We start from the raw sequence: 15,609 nt of genomic DNA, 5'->3' as shown, positions 1-15,609 counted from the left end.
CAGTGAGTACATACTAAAAAATTAATTACTCTCCATTAATTAGTAAGCCCAAAATAGATTTTTGCCACGAATAACTCTTGTAAACCGTACTAGTGGAATTCCTTTGTAACACATCAGTGGACATTGCTAATTTCCTCCCCTCATATTAAAACTAGAAACCACTTAAGCCCTTCTGGCAGCGGCAATCCTCCACCCATCTCCCGCCTCCTCCTGGCGTCCGTGAGAGCGGGGCGGGTCTGCCTCAGGGGCTCACATACGTCGCCCTCATTCTACTTCCAGGTAATCCGCTACGCTGTGCATTGAATAAACTGGATGACCGGTACCGGTACCCAAAATTTTTTTTTTTTTTTTTATCTTAATGCCGTCTGATGAAATTCCTAAATAAATTTTCTGTAAAGAAATTCTCTCCCTCTCTCCTGAATGAAGTGAATATTTTTTTCGATAAAAAGAATAGCATATGTATACGTAGTACAAAAAGCAATCAAACCAAATCGTTGCATTACCTAACCCTCACATCCATGTCTTTCTATTAAAAAAGTCTCTCATCAAGATTCATTTCATTTAATTTCTAGGGGACCTGCAGAGGGCCACCCTCGGGTGGCATGATATGCGAGGATTGTGCGGGGGATTCAAGGGGCCTCAAGAGTGGGACTATTAACTACAAGAGATTGGAGATGATTCCACTCTTGGATGCTGCGGGGAAAGAATTAATATTTGAATATACTAGTGTTAGTCTGTTAAGTGTGGTATTAAAGGTTGTGGCTGCCTCTAGTGGATCGTGTAGTTGTCGGGTGTAAATAAGTGTCTTTGTTTATGTGTACTAAATTGTTCGCTATATAGCATTTGTCTGTGTATTTGTCTTTGTGTTGCTAATGGGTCTAGTTTTATGTCTTGTTTAAGCAAAGTGACTGATGTAGTGTGTCTGTAATCACGTCTGGCCCATCTTTCAGCTTTGTTTTGTATGGCCTCTAATTTTGTTGTGATAGTGAATTTACCGTACTCAACGATTATGTTTCTCGCAAGACACTCAACTCCTCCAGGACAACTCCACAAAGATAACACAAACGACTTACCACTAATACAGCAGGGGTGCTGGTGGGGTTTTTTTTTTTTTTTTTTTTTTTTTTTTACGTTGTTGCCTATTGCGCCGGTAGGCATCTTCCCGGTGGGGCCTGATGGTCGGCCCAGCCCGTTCTGGCGCAGGCGAGTGTTTATAGTGGCGCCATCTTGCCTTGGCTCATGCTGCCCCCCGGAACTCGGTCTTGCTTCGCTTGGACGGCTTCCTAGAGTCCGGGTTGATGGGTGTCTCTTAGACAGCAGTGTGGTAGTTTAAGCCACTCGGCGGTAACTGAAAAATCCTGAGTGGTAGCGTGGGGATTCGAACCCGCGTCATCCGTCACACGGTGAATGTGAGCCCAGTACGCTACCAGTTCGGCCACCGCCTCCCAGCGATACAACGATAATCCTAACAGGGCTGGGCTTTGGCCCTGATTCTTACTTGACTTTACAGTTGTCTTCTTTAATGGAAAGCAATACCAGGCATACAATTTATTTCTTTATGCCCTGCCTGTCACATTCTATCAAAGAAATATTTCCTAGCAGCATAATCTTTGTTAGTTTTGCCTCCCCACACGTACAGTTCCAGTAGCAGTACTACAACACAATTCATGAATAGTAATACAAATGTTTATACTTCCTAGTGCAACACTAAAGTTTCTGCATACTGTTGTGCTGGAAGCTTCCCCCGGCGTCCATGGGCCTCTAGAAGGCTTCGGGAGGAGCGAGCAAGGGGGCAGGGAGCAAGGCGAGCCATCCGCGCCCCGTGGGGCGCGGCCAGACGCCAGGCAGGAAGTGTTGTCAACTCGCATATATTTTTGCTACATGTTCTTGTATGATCTAAAATATACTGTAACATTCTAGACTGTACTGTTCTGGATATATATAGAAGAGGGCGAGAGAGTCCCAGTCCCAGTCATAGTAAGCTAGTGGTAAGTGAAGAGTCAGAGTGAAGTGTACTACTAAGGAAGAATATTAAACTACAGAAGCTGTGTAAAGTGTTTACATATCTCCCTCCCACGGAGTCTCCTGATGGCGACACGGAACCCAAGTACACGTCCGGCATAACAATACTATAATCAATAAGAAAATAAAATCAAGTTCAAGATATTGTATTTTTTATTTTAATCAAATAATCCTACCATTTCTGCTCTCATGTGACCCTAGCACGACCACAGGGCAATGCCTTATCATTAATAAAATATTTGAAAGTGATTTCAAAGACATTCATACATTTCAACAGGACCACTAATTAAAATGAACATAAATATAAAATGATACAGGAATTTTAAATTTTTAGTGAATTAAATGGCCTTCCAATTATATTTAATGAAATTTTCCCCAACTCCCTAATTGTTATTTTTCAGGGCATTACATAATAAATGAACAACACAGTCACTGGGCTTATTCAGTCTCATTGGTTCCATTCAGATGTTCCCATTATATATATACATATATATATATATATATATATATATATATATATATATATATATATATATATATATATATATATATATATATATATATATATATATATATATATATATAACGATTTTTAGACTATTGTGTCCTTGAAGAGGTCATGTAAATCAAAAACAATGTAAATCAAACAAGAGGTAGGTTTCTATCAAAAAATAAATATTCACTTCATTCAGTGGAGAGAGAGAGAGAGAGAGAGAGAGAGAGAGAGAGAGAGAGAGAGAGAGAGAGAGAGAGAGAGAGAGAATATCCATATCACCGAGATATCCACTCAGGCACTCAGTCTCAGCCTCACTCGTGTGAGGAAGAAATGAGGGACACCATGAGCGACTGGCTAGTATTGGTACCGGTACCGTACCGTATGGCTGGTACTGTTAGTACCGTTACCTGCCCACCCCTATTGTTGAGTAGCGTGGCAGCGTTGGTACTGTATTGTTGTTCAAGTGACGCGCGGGAAGAACTGAGCTCAGCTGTGTGGCCGCGGCGCCGTGTGAGTCCAGTTGCGCGAGACATCTGTTGGCCACTCCATAAAATATCACGTATATGTGAAAAAAACGTGTAAATTAAACATTTATTTGGATTTTGGACCCCGTGTTATTTAAAAAACGCGTAAACCAAACTCATGTAAATCGAGTTACCTGTATATATATATATATATATATATATATATATATATATATATATATCTCTAAATATATATATATATATATATATATATATATATATATATATATATGGCAATAATTAGCTAACAGTCCACAAACCTACATATATAATATGTATTTACAAAAGCTCAAATATAGAAGACTATACTACTCTGCATACTTAGCTGATCACTAAGGTGGAGAGATTATTTCCCAATGAAGATATTCCTTGGTCACTGTCTTTGGGCTGAGGCTGCAAGGAAAGCAATAACATGCAGTGAATGTTCCATAACAGGATGTCCATGAAGAAAGATAAACGGAAAAATACTTGCACATGTAAGTTTAGGATAACAATGCTACTCCTGTTCCATACACTCATTGCTATTATTTTAGAACATTTTTCATAAAATGACCCAGATTTCAAAATCTTAAGATATTACATTGTAGCAGTTTGGGGTGAGGTTGTTGATAGCAGAAAATAACACAATAAGTACATACTATATGTTTTCACTGAAAATTACTCTCAATTATTTGCTACTTAAAGCTATAAAACTATTTGTAGATAATATAACATCCTATAACATAACATTCTAAGGAAAATATATAAACACAGGAAAAAAAGGCTGGAGGGCTTACTTACTTTAAATCAGTTGCTAAGAGCTGTCAATCACTGAAAAGTACTCTTACCATGATATAAACGTGTGTGGGTAAAATTCTGGCCAGCAGCGGATCCAATGACGTGGGCTGTCCAGGTGAATGAGACTCAACACTGAGGGACAACTTGGGCAGGTGAACATTGCCAGCAAGCAGAGGATAGAGTGTGTAGGTGATGCACTCACTGCATCCTGGCAACACTCGCAGCCTCACCTTGGAAATAAAGAAACGGAAAACTAGGCATACTTGGGACCATTTTAAGATAAGAAAGTGCAATATATACATGTTAAAAATGGTATTATCAGAAGAGAAAAGTTGGAAAGTTTTTAGTCGGAGCAACATCTGTGGTCATATGCCAGCGAGAGACAGGAGGGGGAAGGAATTATAGGAGAAGGAAACAGATCCCAGGAGACGGGACACAACCCCCGATTAATACCTGGTACCCATTCACTGCTGGGTGGACATGGGCGTAGGGTATCGGAAAAGCCGCCCAAATTTTTCCACTCCGCCCGGGAATCGAACCTGGGCTCTCTCAGTTGTGAGCCGAGTGTGAATCACAAGAGAAGTATAGTAATCCCTCGTCTATCACAGGGGTTAGGTTCCAGAACCCCCTGCGATAGGCAAAAATCCGCGAAGTAGCAACCTTATGTTCATTTTATTATTTATATATATTTTACGGCTTTATAAACCCTCCCCTTACTCATATAAACCTTTCCGACACTCTTATAAACACTTCCTATACAAGAGGTCCTCAGGTTACGACTGCCTCAACCTATGACGTGACTCTCCCTATTGACCCTCCCTCCCCACATCCTTCTCTTTTCTTCTTCTTCTTCTTGTGTGTGTGTGTGTGTGTGTGTGTGTGTGCATCTAATCTAATGGGGAAGGAGAAAGGGAGGAAGAGAGTGATAGAGTGAGAGATAAGGCTAAATAAAAGAGGGTGTGAGAAAGGAGTAAACAAGGGAAATGAGTGAAGGCAATGGGGTGGGGAAAGAAAGACAGAGGGAGGGAGGGTCAGGTAAAGGTAAGGTAAAAGGGAGAGAGAAAAGGTGTAAGTGGGAGGGAAAGAGATTAAAAGAGAAAAACTGGGAGGGACGGGAAAGGAAAAGAAGAAAGAAATGAGAAGGAAGGAGAAAAATACAGGGACTGAGAGGGAGAAGAAAGGAAAGGGGGGAGGAGTGAACCAGGTAAAAGCCTAACGGCGCAATAGGCTGTGACAGAAAATCGAAAGTCGAAAATCGGGTTACGACACGTTGTTAGAAACGGAACTCCGTCATAAGTTGAGGACCTCCTGTATTCTTAAACATTTTCTACACTTTTAAACCAACTTAATTTAAACATGTAAAATTCAAATTTTTTTAGTTTTATTTTTTTAGGCAAGAAAAAGCTTATTTTACCGCAAAATATTTGAAATAACAAATATATCAAAATACCTATAAACCACAAAATCCCACGATATAGTGAAAAATCCGCGATATGATACAATTTAAAAATCGGCGATATAGCAAGACCGCGATAAGTGAACTGCGATATGGCGAGGGATTACTGTAATGGGAACAGTGAACTACTATAAATCTTAAAACATGCAAAATAAAAGATCAAAAAACAATGTTATTCATATTCAAAAGTCAAATTTCTTCATCTGACTTTAAAGCTGTGCAAACATACCTCCTTGTGTCCTGCAAACATGAAGGCGTCTGAGACTTGCATGCTGAGGGCAAGCTCCGCCGTGTGTGTGCCGTGGTTGGATATGTTGTAGGTGAGAGCGAGTGGTGTGCGGACTGTTCCTTGCGGGGCGACCTCACAGTCCACCCACACTCCCCAGTGCTCCACTACCACGGAGGGAAGACCCACACTCACACTAACATCTAGGGAGTCAGCCTCAGACCTGTAAGAGAAACAGAGATGGTTTTTAACATATCCAGCTCCATAACTTCAAAATCAGGGGAGGAAATGATAGTGAGGATGAAGTAAGGAGTTTAAATCATTTATAAGAGGAGAATGCTGACAGTCTGACAGATGAGAAATTATGAATAAATAGTTAACAGTAGTAAACACTGCAACCTACCTTTTCCAATACAAGACATACTGTCCCAGGGTCACAGCAGAATTGGTAACAACTTCTTCATCCACGGCGATGCAGAAACAGTCTACGCCCATCTCCCCTTCTGATAGCTCTGTATTTATGACCTGTGATCGAGAGTCTGCACCAATCTGATGAACCTCGCTGGCCTGTCAAACAACAATAATAATAACAGTAACAATATCATAATGACAATAAATTTATAAATTTATAATTTTATAAAATTTAGAAAAAGCTTATGGGTGAAGGGAAGAAGTGTGGAGTGGTGAAAGAAGTGAAGCGACAGACTTTAAAGTGGTTTGGCCACATGGAGTGAATGGAGGAGAGTAAGATGACCAGGAGGGTGTATGTGAGTGAGATAGAGGGAGGGAATGTTAGAGGATGACCTCCAGTGAAATGGAGAGATAAGGTGTAGGAGTATGTCAGGGAGAGGGGTGAAAGATCCTTGAGAAACTTTGAGCAGGCAAGGAGGGAGTGTCTGGATAGAGATGGAAACTCTTCTGCCATGGCCATCCCCTGGTGGGAGCTCCTAGGAGCAGGTGTCAAAGATGAGTGAATGAATGAATGACAATAAATCCATCTAATTGCACCACTGCTTCTAAATGCTCACAACCAGACTTAGCAACCCTATACAGTACAAACATAACCCAGATATAGTTCCATCAGGGAGAAGTAATATATCTGTACTTATACTTAAAGTTATACCTATACATTTACCAAACTTTTCTCTAATTGATGAACTATCATCAACGGCTCTTGGGACCTTAACGTGAAAGGGCTAGCTACCCACCAGGGCGAGGGAGGAGTTGGTGAGGGTGATGGGGACGTGGGAGGTGCACTTGATCCGTGGCACCACCAGGAAATTCTCCCCTCCAGCCACCCTCGCCAGCTTCTCAAACTTGAGGGACTGAGTTTCCACGCTGATCTATAGTGGAAATAAAATAGGATCATGAAGCAACATTAGTAAATAGACTCTTATTTTCTACAGTATAGGAAGCAGCTCAACGGCATAAAAATTGCCCATTAATGGCTGCTTCCACAAAGAAAAGTGTTTGATTGGAGTGTCATATTTGGTAAGAGAGGTGTCTTGATACTCCTCTCTTCACTGATTAACCAATTTAAATTCTTGCCATATCACCTAGCATATGATCTGTTGGAATGCAAAATGCTAGTTATGTGCCAAACAGATGTACTAAGCTGCTGATCTCAATTCATCAAGAAAAGCGATAGATTCTCAAGTCATGATTATGAACAATTATATATAATGATACAGTCTATCTTTGTCCTTGGAGCCTTACTTGGAAAGGTATTCTTGCATGAGTCTGTATGGTTTTCTCAAAGGTGCATGGACAAAGCACTGTGGTTCCACCCGATGAAACAGATACATTATATTCAATCTGAAAAAAAAAAAGGAAAATATCTGTAATCACTCTCCTCATGCATGTGTAGTAGTTTTCTTTAACTTGGCCAAAATACACCAACCTCGTCCCGCCCACCTGACTGCCCAAGAATATGTCTGAACAACCGAATGAGTTTTATAAAATGCACATGATCAGAGTTACTTAATGTTTAATATTTCACATAAACCAAAATTATATGTGGTGATCCATATATTTTCTGACCTTCAAGGAAAACGTTCTATCAGATGAAGTTAGGGATTTGACGTAGAAGGTCAGAGTAGTTTCTTCTCCAATGTCTAGATTATCACTGGTGAATCCAGTGACTTGGGACCCCAGTTTGTCACTTTGTAAACTAGAGGCAGTACAAACTTGTGCTGTAGTGAAAAAATAACAAAACATATTTTCAAACATTTTCTTCTATGAACAATGACGAAGTGCAATAAAAAAATTAAGTATACACATGACATTTAGGATTCACAACAATTACAAATACAGAAACTTTATGATAAACATTTACATAAGTAAAAAAAAATCATATATGAAATAACTTTTATCTCCTAGAAGATAGAAGAAGGTGATAAAATTATAAGTTTAACCTGTACAGCCCCGTTGTCGGCTATAGGCCCGCTGTCGGCTATAGCCGACACCAACTTCTTCCTTTACTTACGCGGTTTGTACGGTAGCCAAGGGTTTACAAATTGGAGAGAGAGAGAGAGAGAGAGAGAGAGAGAGAGAGAGAGAGAGAATTACATAGAATTACAAAGAAAATCAGACCACACAGACCCCATGGTCCAGACTAGGTGGTCTGTCCTTAAACCTAAGTGAATTTACACTAATCAGATGGCTCCAAAACGTTGCTTTTCTACTCTAGTTAATATTAAGTTCAAGGAAGTGACGGTTGAGCTTGTTTTTAAAGGAGTCAATCATGTTACATTGGGCCACTGACGGTGGGAGCTTATTCCATTCTTGCACTACAACGTTGGTGAAGAAAAATTTGGTGCAGTCTGAATTTACTTGTCTACATTTGAGTTTTATGCTATTGTTCCTCGTTCGCAAAGTGTCATCGATCATAAACAATTTTGTTCTGTCTACATTCGTGAAACCATTAAGTATTTTAAAACATTCGATCAGTTTTCCTCGGGGGCGACGTTTCTCAAGAGAGAACATGTTAAGGGTGGAAAGCCTTTCTTCGTAGGATTTGTTGCGCAAGGAAGGGATCATTTTTGTTGCCTGACGCTGAACACCTTCTAATTTAGCAATGTCCTTTGCATGGTGAGGAGACCAAAACTGTACCGCATAGTCCAAGTGGGGTCTGACTAAACTATTGTAGAGCGGAAGTATTACATCTTTATTCTTGAATAAAAAGTTTCTTTTAATGAAGCCCAACATTCTGTTCGCTTTATTTGCTGCATCGATGCATTGATGTGAGAATTTGAGGTTTGACGCGATTTTGACCCCCAGGTCCTTAACGCATTGAACGCTTGTGAGTTTAACGCCGCACATTTTGTAATCGAACTTCTTATTTCTTGTTCCAACTTGAAGGACCTGGCACTTGTCTACGTTAAAGGGCATCTCCCATCTATCCGACCAAGCTGAAATTTTGTGCAAATCCTCTTGGAGGCTTTGCCTGTCTTCATCAGTGAGAACCGAGATACCAATCTTTGTGTCGTCTGCAAATTTACTAATGCGATTATTGAGTCCAACATCCATGTCGTTGATGTAAATAATGAAGAGCACTGGGCCAAGAACCGAGCCCTGAGGGACGCCACTAGTGACCGGCGCCCACTCTGAGTTAAATCCGTCAATCACCACTCTTTGCTGTCTGTTGCTCAACCAATTCGCGATCCATTGGTTTACTTGACCGTTAATACCTATTTGCTTTGATTTATAAAGTAATTTATGATTTGGGACTTTATCAAACGCTTTCTGGAAATCAAGATAGACTACGTCCAATGATTTGGTTACGTCATAAACAGTGAAGAGGTCGTTATAAAAGGTCAATAGGTTTGATAGGCAGCATCTTTTGTTACGGAAGCCATGTTGTGAATCCCCAATTAATGAGTGGCTTTCGAGGTAACTCACAATTTTGTCTTGATTATGCTCTCAAGTAGCTTACCTACAATTGAAGTTAGACTAATGGGCCGGTAGTTACCTGGTATTTTTTTGTCTCCTTTCTTAAAAATCGGTGTTATGTTAGCCTTTTTCCAATCCGAAGGGACAATGCCTTGTCGCAAGGACATATTGAATACGGTTGTGAGGGAGGAAACTATTTCGCTCTTTGTTTCTTTAAGCAGTATAGGATATACTTTATCGGGTCCGGGACTTTTATTTGTTTTAAGTGAAGGGAGAGCTTTAAGGACTTCATCGGGTGTTATTTCAAAATTAGGCAATGCATGCTTGAGATTTACATTAGTACTGGTGTTGGTGGTAGCGGGAGGAAGACTGTTAGTATTGAACACCGAGGAAAAGTAACTGTTTAAGAGGTTTGCAATGTGTTGGCTGTCAGTCACTAGTGCACCGTCGCTGTTTGTTAAAGGTCCAATTCCACTTCTGATCGCCTTTCTGTTGTTTATGTAACTGAAGAAAGATTTCGGATTATTTTTACAGTTGGCTGCAATATTTTCTTCATATCTATGCTTTGCCTGACATACTAATCTTTTTACTCATCGCCTGGCATCGTTATAAAGTCTAATATTTTCGGGCGTGCTTTGTTCTTTCTTTAACCTGTAAAACAATTTTCTCTCCTTGACTGAGTGTTTAATTTTGCTATTAAACCAATGTGGGCTTTTATTGGTGTTAATTCGCTTCTTGCACAAGGGGACGAATGTATTCTGCTGAGTGAGCAAGTGATTTTTAAAGCTTAGCTAGGCTTCCTCTACAATGCCGTCATCTAATAGTTGTATTTCTGTTAGTTTTTGTCGGATTTCTATGAAGTTAGCTCTTTTGAAATTGGGCACCTTTACTTTATTTTCAGTCACTGATGTTTGAGCTCTAATGTCGACGCGCACTAATTTATGATCGCAAGAACCGAGTTGTTCTCCTACCATGACATTACTGACTAGGTTATCTTGGGTTGTTATAACAAGGTTGAGTATGTTATTTTGTCGAGTTGGTTCAGAAACCATTTGGCTTAGATAATTTTCTTCTAGAAATTCGATCATTCAATGTGACTCGCCTTCTGTACCTGACAGTGTCGCCCAGTCGATATGGGGGAGGTTAAAGTCTCCTAACATCAGTGAGTCGTCGTTATTAAGTGACTGCCTTAAAACGCTGTACATTTCAAGGTCGTCATCGAGTGATTGCCCAGGAGGCCTGTAGGTGACAGATATATTTAAATTGACTTTTGCAATGTTTACTCGCACGCACAAATGTTCAACATTACTGTCTCTTGGCGTTTTGTCAGTGGGTTGCAAATAGCTTTTGACAAAAAGGGCGACGCCACCGCCTCTACGGTTTACACAATCTTTGTTGAAGAGTCTGTAGCCATTTATGTTGCATTCGGAACTTAAATCAATATTTGTGGTGTCGATAAATGTTTCGGTTATAGCAATTATGTCAAAATTTTCTATTAGAGCAAGACATCTCAGTTCATCAAATTTGTTTCTTAGGCTACGCGCATTGAAACTAAGGATTTTTAAGTTATCTAGAGGCTTTGTAATTGAGGTGGTGGTACTTCCGGGATCACGGTTACGGGTTTGTTGCGATGGATGGCGTCTATTTACACGGGCGGGGTGGAGGGACGTGGCTGAGGGTCGTTTTTTGATCGGGTGTCACGTACTGCAAAAAAAAAGAGAGAGAGAGAGAGAGAGAGAGAGAGAGAGAGAGAGAGAGAGAGAGAGAGAGAGAGAGAGAGAGAGAGAGAGAGAGAGAGAGAGAGAGAGAGAGAGAGAGAGTGTGTGTGTGTGTGTGTGTGTGTGTGTGTGTGTGTGTGTGTGTGTGTGTGTGTGTGTGTGTCGCCTGACTCCCGCCTCACCCAGCCACAGCCATGGTGAGCTCAGCACACCAAGTGCAGTTCTAAATGAGCAAAAAACGATGCTAACTAGGCTATATCAAAACATTTTGTGTTTCTTACATATTATTACCAAGACAATAATGAGTGACAGTAAGATCGATTGAGACGCAACAATAAAAGTGAATGTATGGTATAAATTTACACAGAAATAAAATATATTTAGTTATTACTATAAATTTTACACAGTTGTGTGTGTACGTAGTCAAAGAGACAATCATACTGCTTACAAATATCACTAAAGCAAGAATAATACAGCGTCAGTGTGGCGTGCAAGATGAGGGAGGTTGGCAGCCGTGCAGGAGGATGCACTGTAGCGCATTTCATAACCAGCCCCCACAGAGACAAAAATATGCCGATTGAGTGTTATTATACCTTTTCCCCTTAGTTTTAGATAATTTCCAATTGATTTATGCAATAAAATAAAATTCGATAAGGGCTCGGGATTGAGGCGAAAAAAAGCTCAAAATAGCGCAGGGCTGTACAGGTTAAAAAGATAGACAGACTGAAACAGATTGAGACTCATTCCCCATCCAACCCCTTAAGGAAAAATAAGGACATTCAGCAAGAAGAAGAAAAAGAAGACTGAAACATCATCCCCATTTCCATTACCAACTCTCCCTCTCCCCCCCCCAAAAAAGAAAACAATTAAATACATACTAGCATGCTCCAAATTAGAATGTGAGGAGGCGTGAAGGCCGAAGTTTAAGTTGATATCGGACACCACACTTGCTTCACCGTTGACAAGGTGAGTTTTGATGGGCAGCCACTCCCACACAAGGGCCGTTGTGTCGTGCTCAATCTGAAATGAACACTCAGACTTATATAACAATGTCCCAAAATATCCGAACTTTTAACAACCATGTCTTCAAATATACAAACCTTTAACAACCTTGTCCCAAAATATATGAACTTGTCCTAAAATATACACACTTTTAATGACCATTTCCTAAAATATACATTATCTATATTTATTTGTCTGTCTATAGCCTACCTCTGATGCTCTGTTCCCCTGATGATTTTCTGAGGAGGTGGCCAGGGCAAAAAGGTCCCCAGTTCATCTTGCTCATACATATTCACACCTTCACATACTGCTCCGCTATATACTGAAAATCTCCACCATTATCAATTCTCCATTTTCAGCTAAACGCTATTCACAAATTATTACTTACCGTGACCTGAAGGAGTGGCTGACGGGGCAAGATTTCTGTTTCAGCGATGGGAAGAGCCGTGTCAAAGTCATCCTTGCACAAAAGACTAAAAGAGGAAAAATATGTTATATTTGAGACCCTCCTGCTTTCTTCTTTATGCAAGTGCACATATGTAAACACACACATACACAGACAAAAAGGTAATAAAAAGGGTTTTCTTAACAGTATACAATCATCTGTGACATTACACATGAAATTTCTTACTAGCCTGAATTTCAAGTTATATGAGGATCTTAAAAAGATAATACAGGGAGTCAGTATATTCATGATGACAGGTTGCTTTTCTCTTATCTCTGGCATTCATAAGAAAATCAAACTGTACAGCTCTGCATTCCAATCCTACATCACTATAGCTTATCCTCAGGAAATGATTATATAGATACCTGAATTCCGGGAAGGATGGAGCGTTGGCAGCATGCACTGTGACGCCCTCATTGCCAGAGCCTGACCACTGCAACCAAACGACAACACTGCTCTCTGGCGTCCCCAGCTGGGCACGCACATCTACTATCTGTCATGAGATTAGGGTTCATATCTCAAAAACGCATCAGACTCCCATTACGACTATTTTCCAAGGTCACAGAGAAGATTAACCGGGTTTTCAAGGGTGATTTTCCAGTTCACGGTGCAGTGGTTGTGTAAAACTATCACTAAAGTCACAAAACAGTCCATGATAAGCCCAGGAACTTCTATGAGAGGCTTTTTAACCCTTTCCTTGTGCGCGGTGCGGACACGACTATCCCCTCAGGTGCAGTCGGGCAGCCCAATGGGGGTACTCTTTTAACCTCTGTATCTCAAAAACTATTTATCACAGCTAAAAACAAAAAAACACCATTGGAAAGAGGAGGTCCAGATCTATAGGAGTCGGTTATGTATGCCTCTCTTGTGAACGTACATGCACGTTCAGGGAGTGTTGAATGTTAACACTTACGTCGGTGCGTGCGGGATGATCAGCCGTATTGAGGGATCTGTGGACATCTTTCCTTCAGATTCTGGCAAGGGAGTATTGCCAACTGCAATATTTACAACTATTTGGTCAAAGAATCAGTCAGGTGATAGGTGAAGCTATACAAAAATGCCGCTATATTGGGCAAGAACATCCACCAGTTACTCCTCCGCAGATTTGCCGCGCTGGGATGATATGATTTTCCACCAAATTTAGTGAAGAATCCACTCAATTGGCAATCCTGTGTTGTGAGAATTAGTGTTGGAACACTCTCATACGCGGGAGATTTGAGTGTGGGTGGAGCTCGCAGCGAGCGTTTAGCGCCACCAGCAAATACGCCTAACGCTCACTGCAAGTGTTTAGCAATGAAAGGGTTAAACGTGTGAACTGAGAACTCAAAATGATTAAAAATACGGGCTTAGGTGGGAATTTTTTTAAAGCAAGTTGGTAAAAAATAAATGTACATAAGAGATAAAGAGATAACGAAAGAGATTGATAGATTTTTAGAACGAGTCAGAAAAAAATGTATATGGTTAGAAAGACAGCTAGATGGATAATTTTTAGAATAAGTTGCTCAAATAAACAGATATATAGAAAAGATATGATAAATAGTATAGCCCTACATTTAAGAGCACATCCGTACCTTTAGTTTCTTTCCCACATCTTCTACATGGGGAATGAAGGCAAGAGGGACCTCCACTACTTGGTCAGGTGGAAGAACAAGCTTGTCTGGGTTGGCTTCCACAAGGCGATCCAAGAAAGACTGGGAACTGGTGCTCACACTTAGCGAGCTTAGGAAGAGGGTTGAGGTGTAGGTGTTCCTGAAATAAAATAGTTTTCCAGTATTTGTTAAGTTAGATTTAAGGTCATTAATTCAAAAGCTAAACAGGATAATGTGATATCTGTAAACAAACTTCTAGGGGTCCTATTCTTATACATTTCAGAGACCAAGCTCACACATTTGACAAGGCTTTCATATGAGTTGTGAGCATTTTCATGGGTAGTTGTATGACTTTGGTGGTAGTTTTACCATACTTCTGTACCATGAACGTGAAAAACACACATGAGAACTCGACTGATCTCCTTTTTGGCCTTTGGAATTTTTTGATGTCTGAGGTGGAAGTGTCTGAGAATACCAAACCAAATATCACATGTAATAATATTTACCTTACTTTGACCACCACCCTCACTTGCTGGTCAACATGGTACTGGGTCTTCTGGAAGGATGCCCGGACCTCTAGACAGGGCACTAAGGTACTCATGTCCACGGTGATTGGGGACACCTGAGTACCCAGCAGTGTTGACCAGGCCTCTGTTGCTGCTGTTAAGATTTTGGTCGAGGTTCCTGGCTCAGGTTCGGGAGCCACACCCTGGTGAAGGTTATTTTACTTATATCTTGAGTTTATGATATTAAAAAAAAGAGACATACTTAACAATCAAGCTGAGGAAATTGGAACTTATGGAAATATGAAATTCAGATTACGTACAAGAATTTCAAGTTTTATAACCTTTCGATGAACACCTTAATGTGAAATGTGAACAGAATGGACATGTATACTACTCAGTAAATTCATATATGTACCCTCAGTAATCTATAACATACAGGATCCTCAAGGTTTAACAATACTCTGATGCAAAGGTGTAGACATGGCTTCCTTTCCTGGGGGGGGAACAAAAAAAAAAAAAAATGCTTGTGAATACAGTAAAACCCCGATTATCCGAAATGGAAGGGGGGGGTCTTTCGGATAAGCGATTTTCGGATAATCCGGATTTATGGCCGCCATTTTGATTTTTGAAGTGTGATGTAAATGTTTTATTGTATTATTGTCTGTGTGTCTACTTGTATGGTCCAGTGTATGTTTATACTTTTAAGCGTTGCATATCTGAATTGTGATTGTTGCAGGAATGGTTGTGCAAGCTTGCGTTGACCTGATCGCTTTGATGCAGGTGGAATACAGTATGATGACTCATATTCGTTGCCCTTCGAAGGGTGGAAGGGGGAATGTGGGAGAGAGAGAGGAGTCGTCTTGTGTTCGTTGTTGAGAGAATAGTGTGAGAGTAGTCGTGCAGTAGTTTGTTCGTCACTACTTCCTGCTGGGGGCTGGGTGCGGACGTGGTGTTGTT

The 15,609-nt window shown here is 40.5% G+C and overlaps 1 protein-coding gene across 1 annotated transcript in view; it reads right to left on the bottom strand.

Annotated features, from left to right (window-relative positions):
* Positions 1 to 2,721: 2,721 nt before the first annotated feature.
* Positions 2,722 to 15,609, bottom strand: part of LOC126999866 (trafficking protein particle complex subunit 11-like) — a 28,722-nt gene continuing 15,834 nt past the window's right edge. The window contains exons 12-23 of the mRNA XM_050862951.1: positions 14,653 to 14,855; positions 14,129 to 14,306; positions 12,923 to 13,050; positions 12,501 to 12,585; positions 11,989 to 12,130; positions 7,542 to 7,693; positions 7,218 to 7,316; positions 6,710 to 6,844; positions 5,905 to 6,068; positions 5,505 to 5,724; positions 3,870 to 4,049; positions 2,722 to 3,435 (exon numbers count right to left, since the gene is read on the bottom strand). Of these exons, the coding sequence (XP_050718908.1) occupies positions 3,364 to 3,435; positions 3,870 to 4,049; positions 5,505 to 5,724; positions 5,905 to 6,068; positions 6,710 to 6,844; positions 7,218 to 7,316; positions 7,542 to 7,693; positions 11,989 to 12,130; positions 12,501 to 12,585; positions 12,923 to 13,050; positions 14,129 to 14,306; positions 14,653 to 14,855 (1,758 nt within the window). The 3' untranslated portion in view covers positions 2,722 to 3,363. The remainder of the gene's footprint in view (positions 3,436 to 3,869; positions 4,050 to 5,504; positions 5,725 to 5,904; positions 6,069 to 6,709; positions 6,845 to 7,217; positions 7,317 to 7,541; positions 7,694 to 11,988; positions 12,131 to 12,500; positions 12,586 to 12,922; positions 13,051 to 14,128; positions 14,307 to 14,652; positions 14,856 to 15,609) is intronic.

Source organism: Eriocheir sinensis, chromosome 2, assembly GCF_024679095.1.
Source record: "Eriocheir sinensis breed Jianghai 21 chromosome 2, ASM2467909v1, whole genome shotgun sequence".
Taxonomy (NCBI): domain Eukaryota; kingdom Metazoa; phylum Arthropoda; class Malacostraca; order Decapoda; family Varunidae; genus Eriocheir; species Eriocheir sinensis.
Note: the sequence above shows the minus strand (reverse complement) of the source record. Positions and strands in the feature narration are given on the sequence as shown.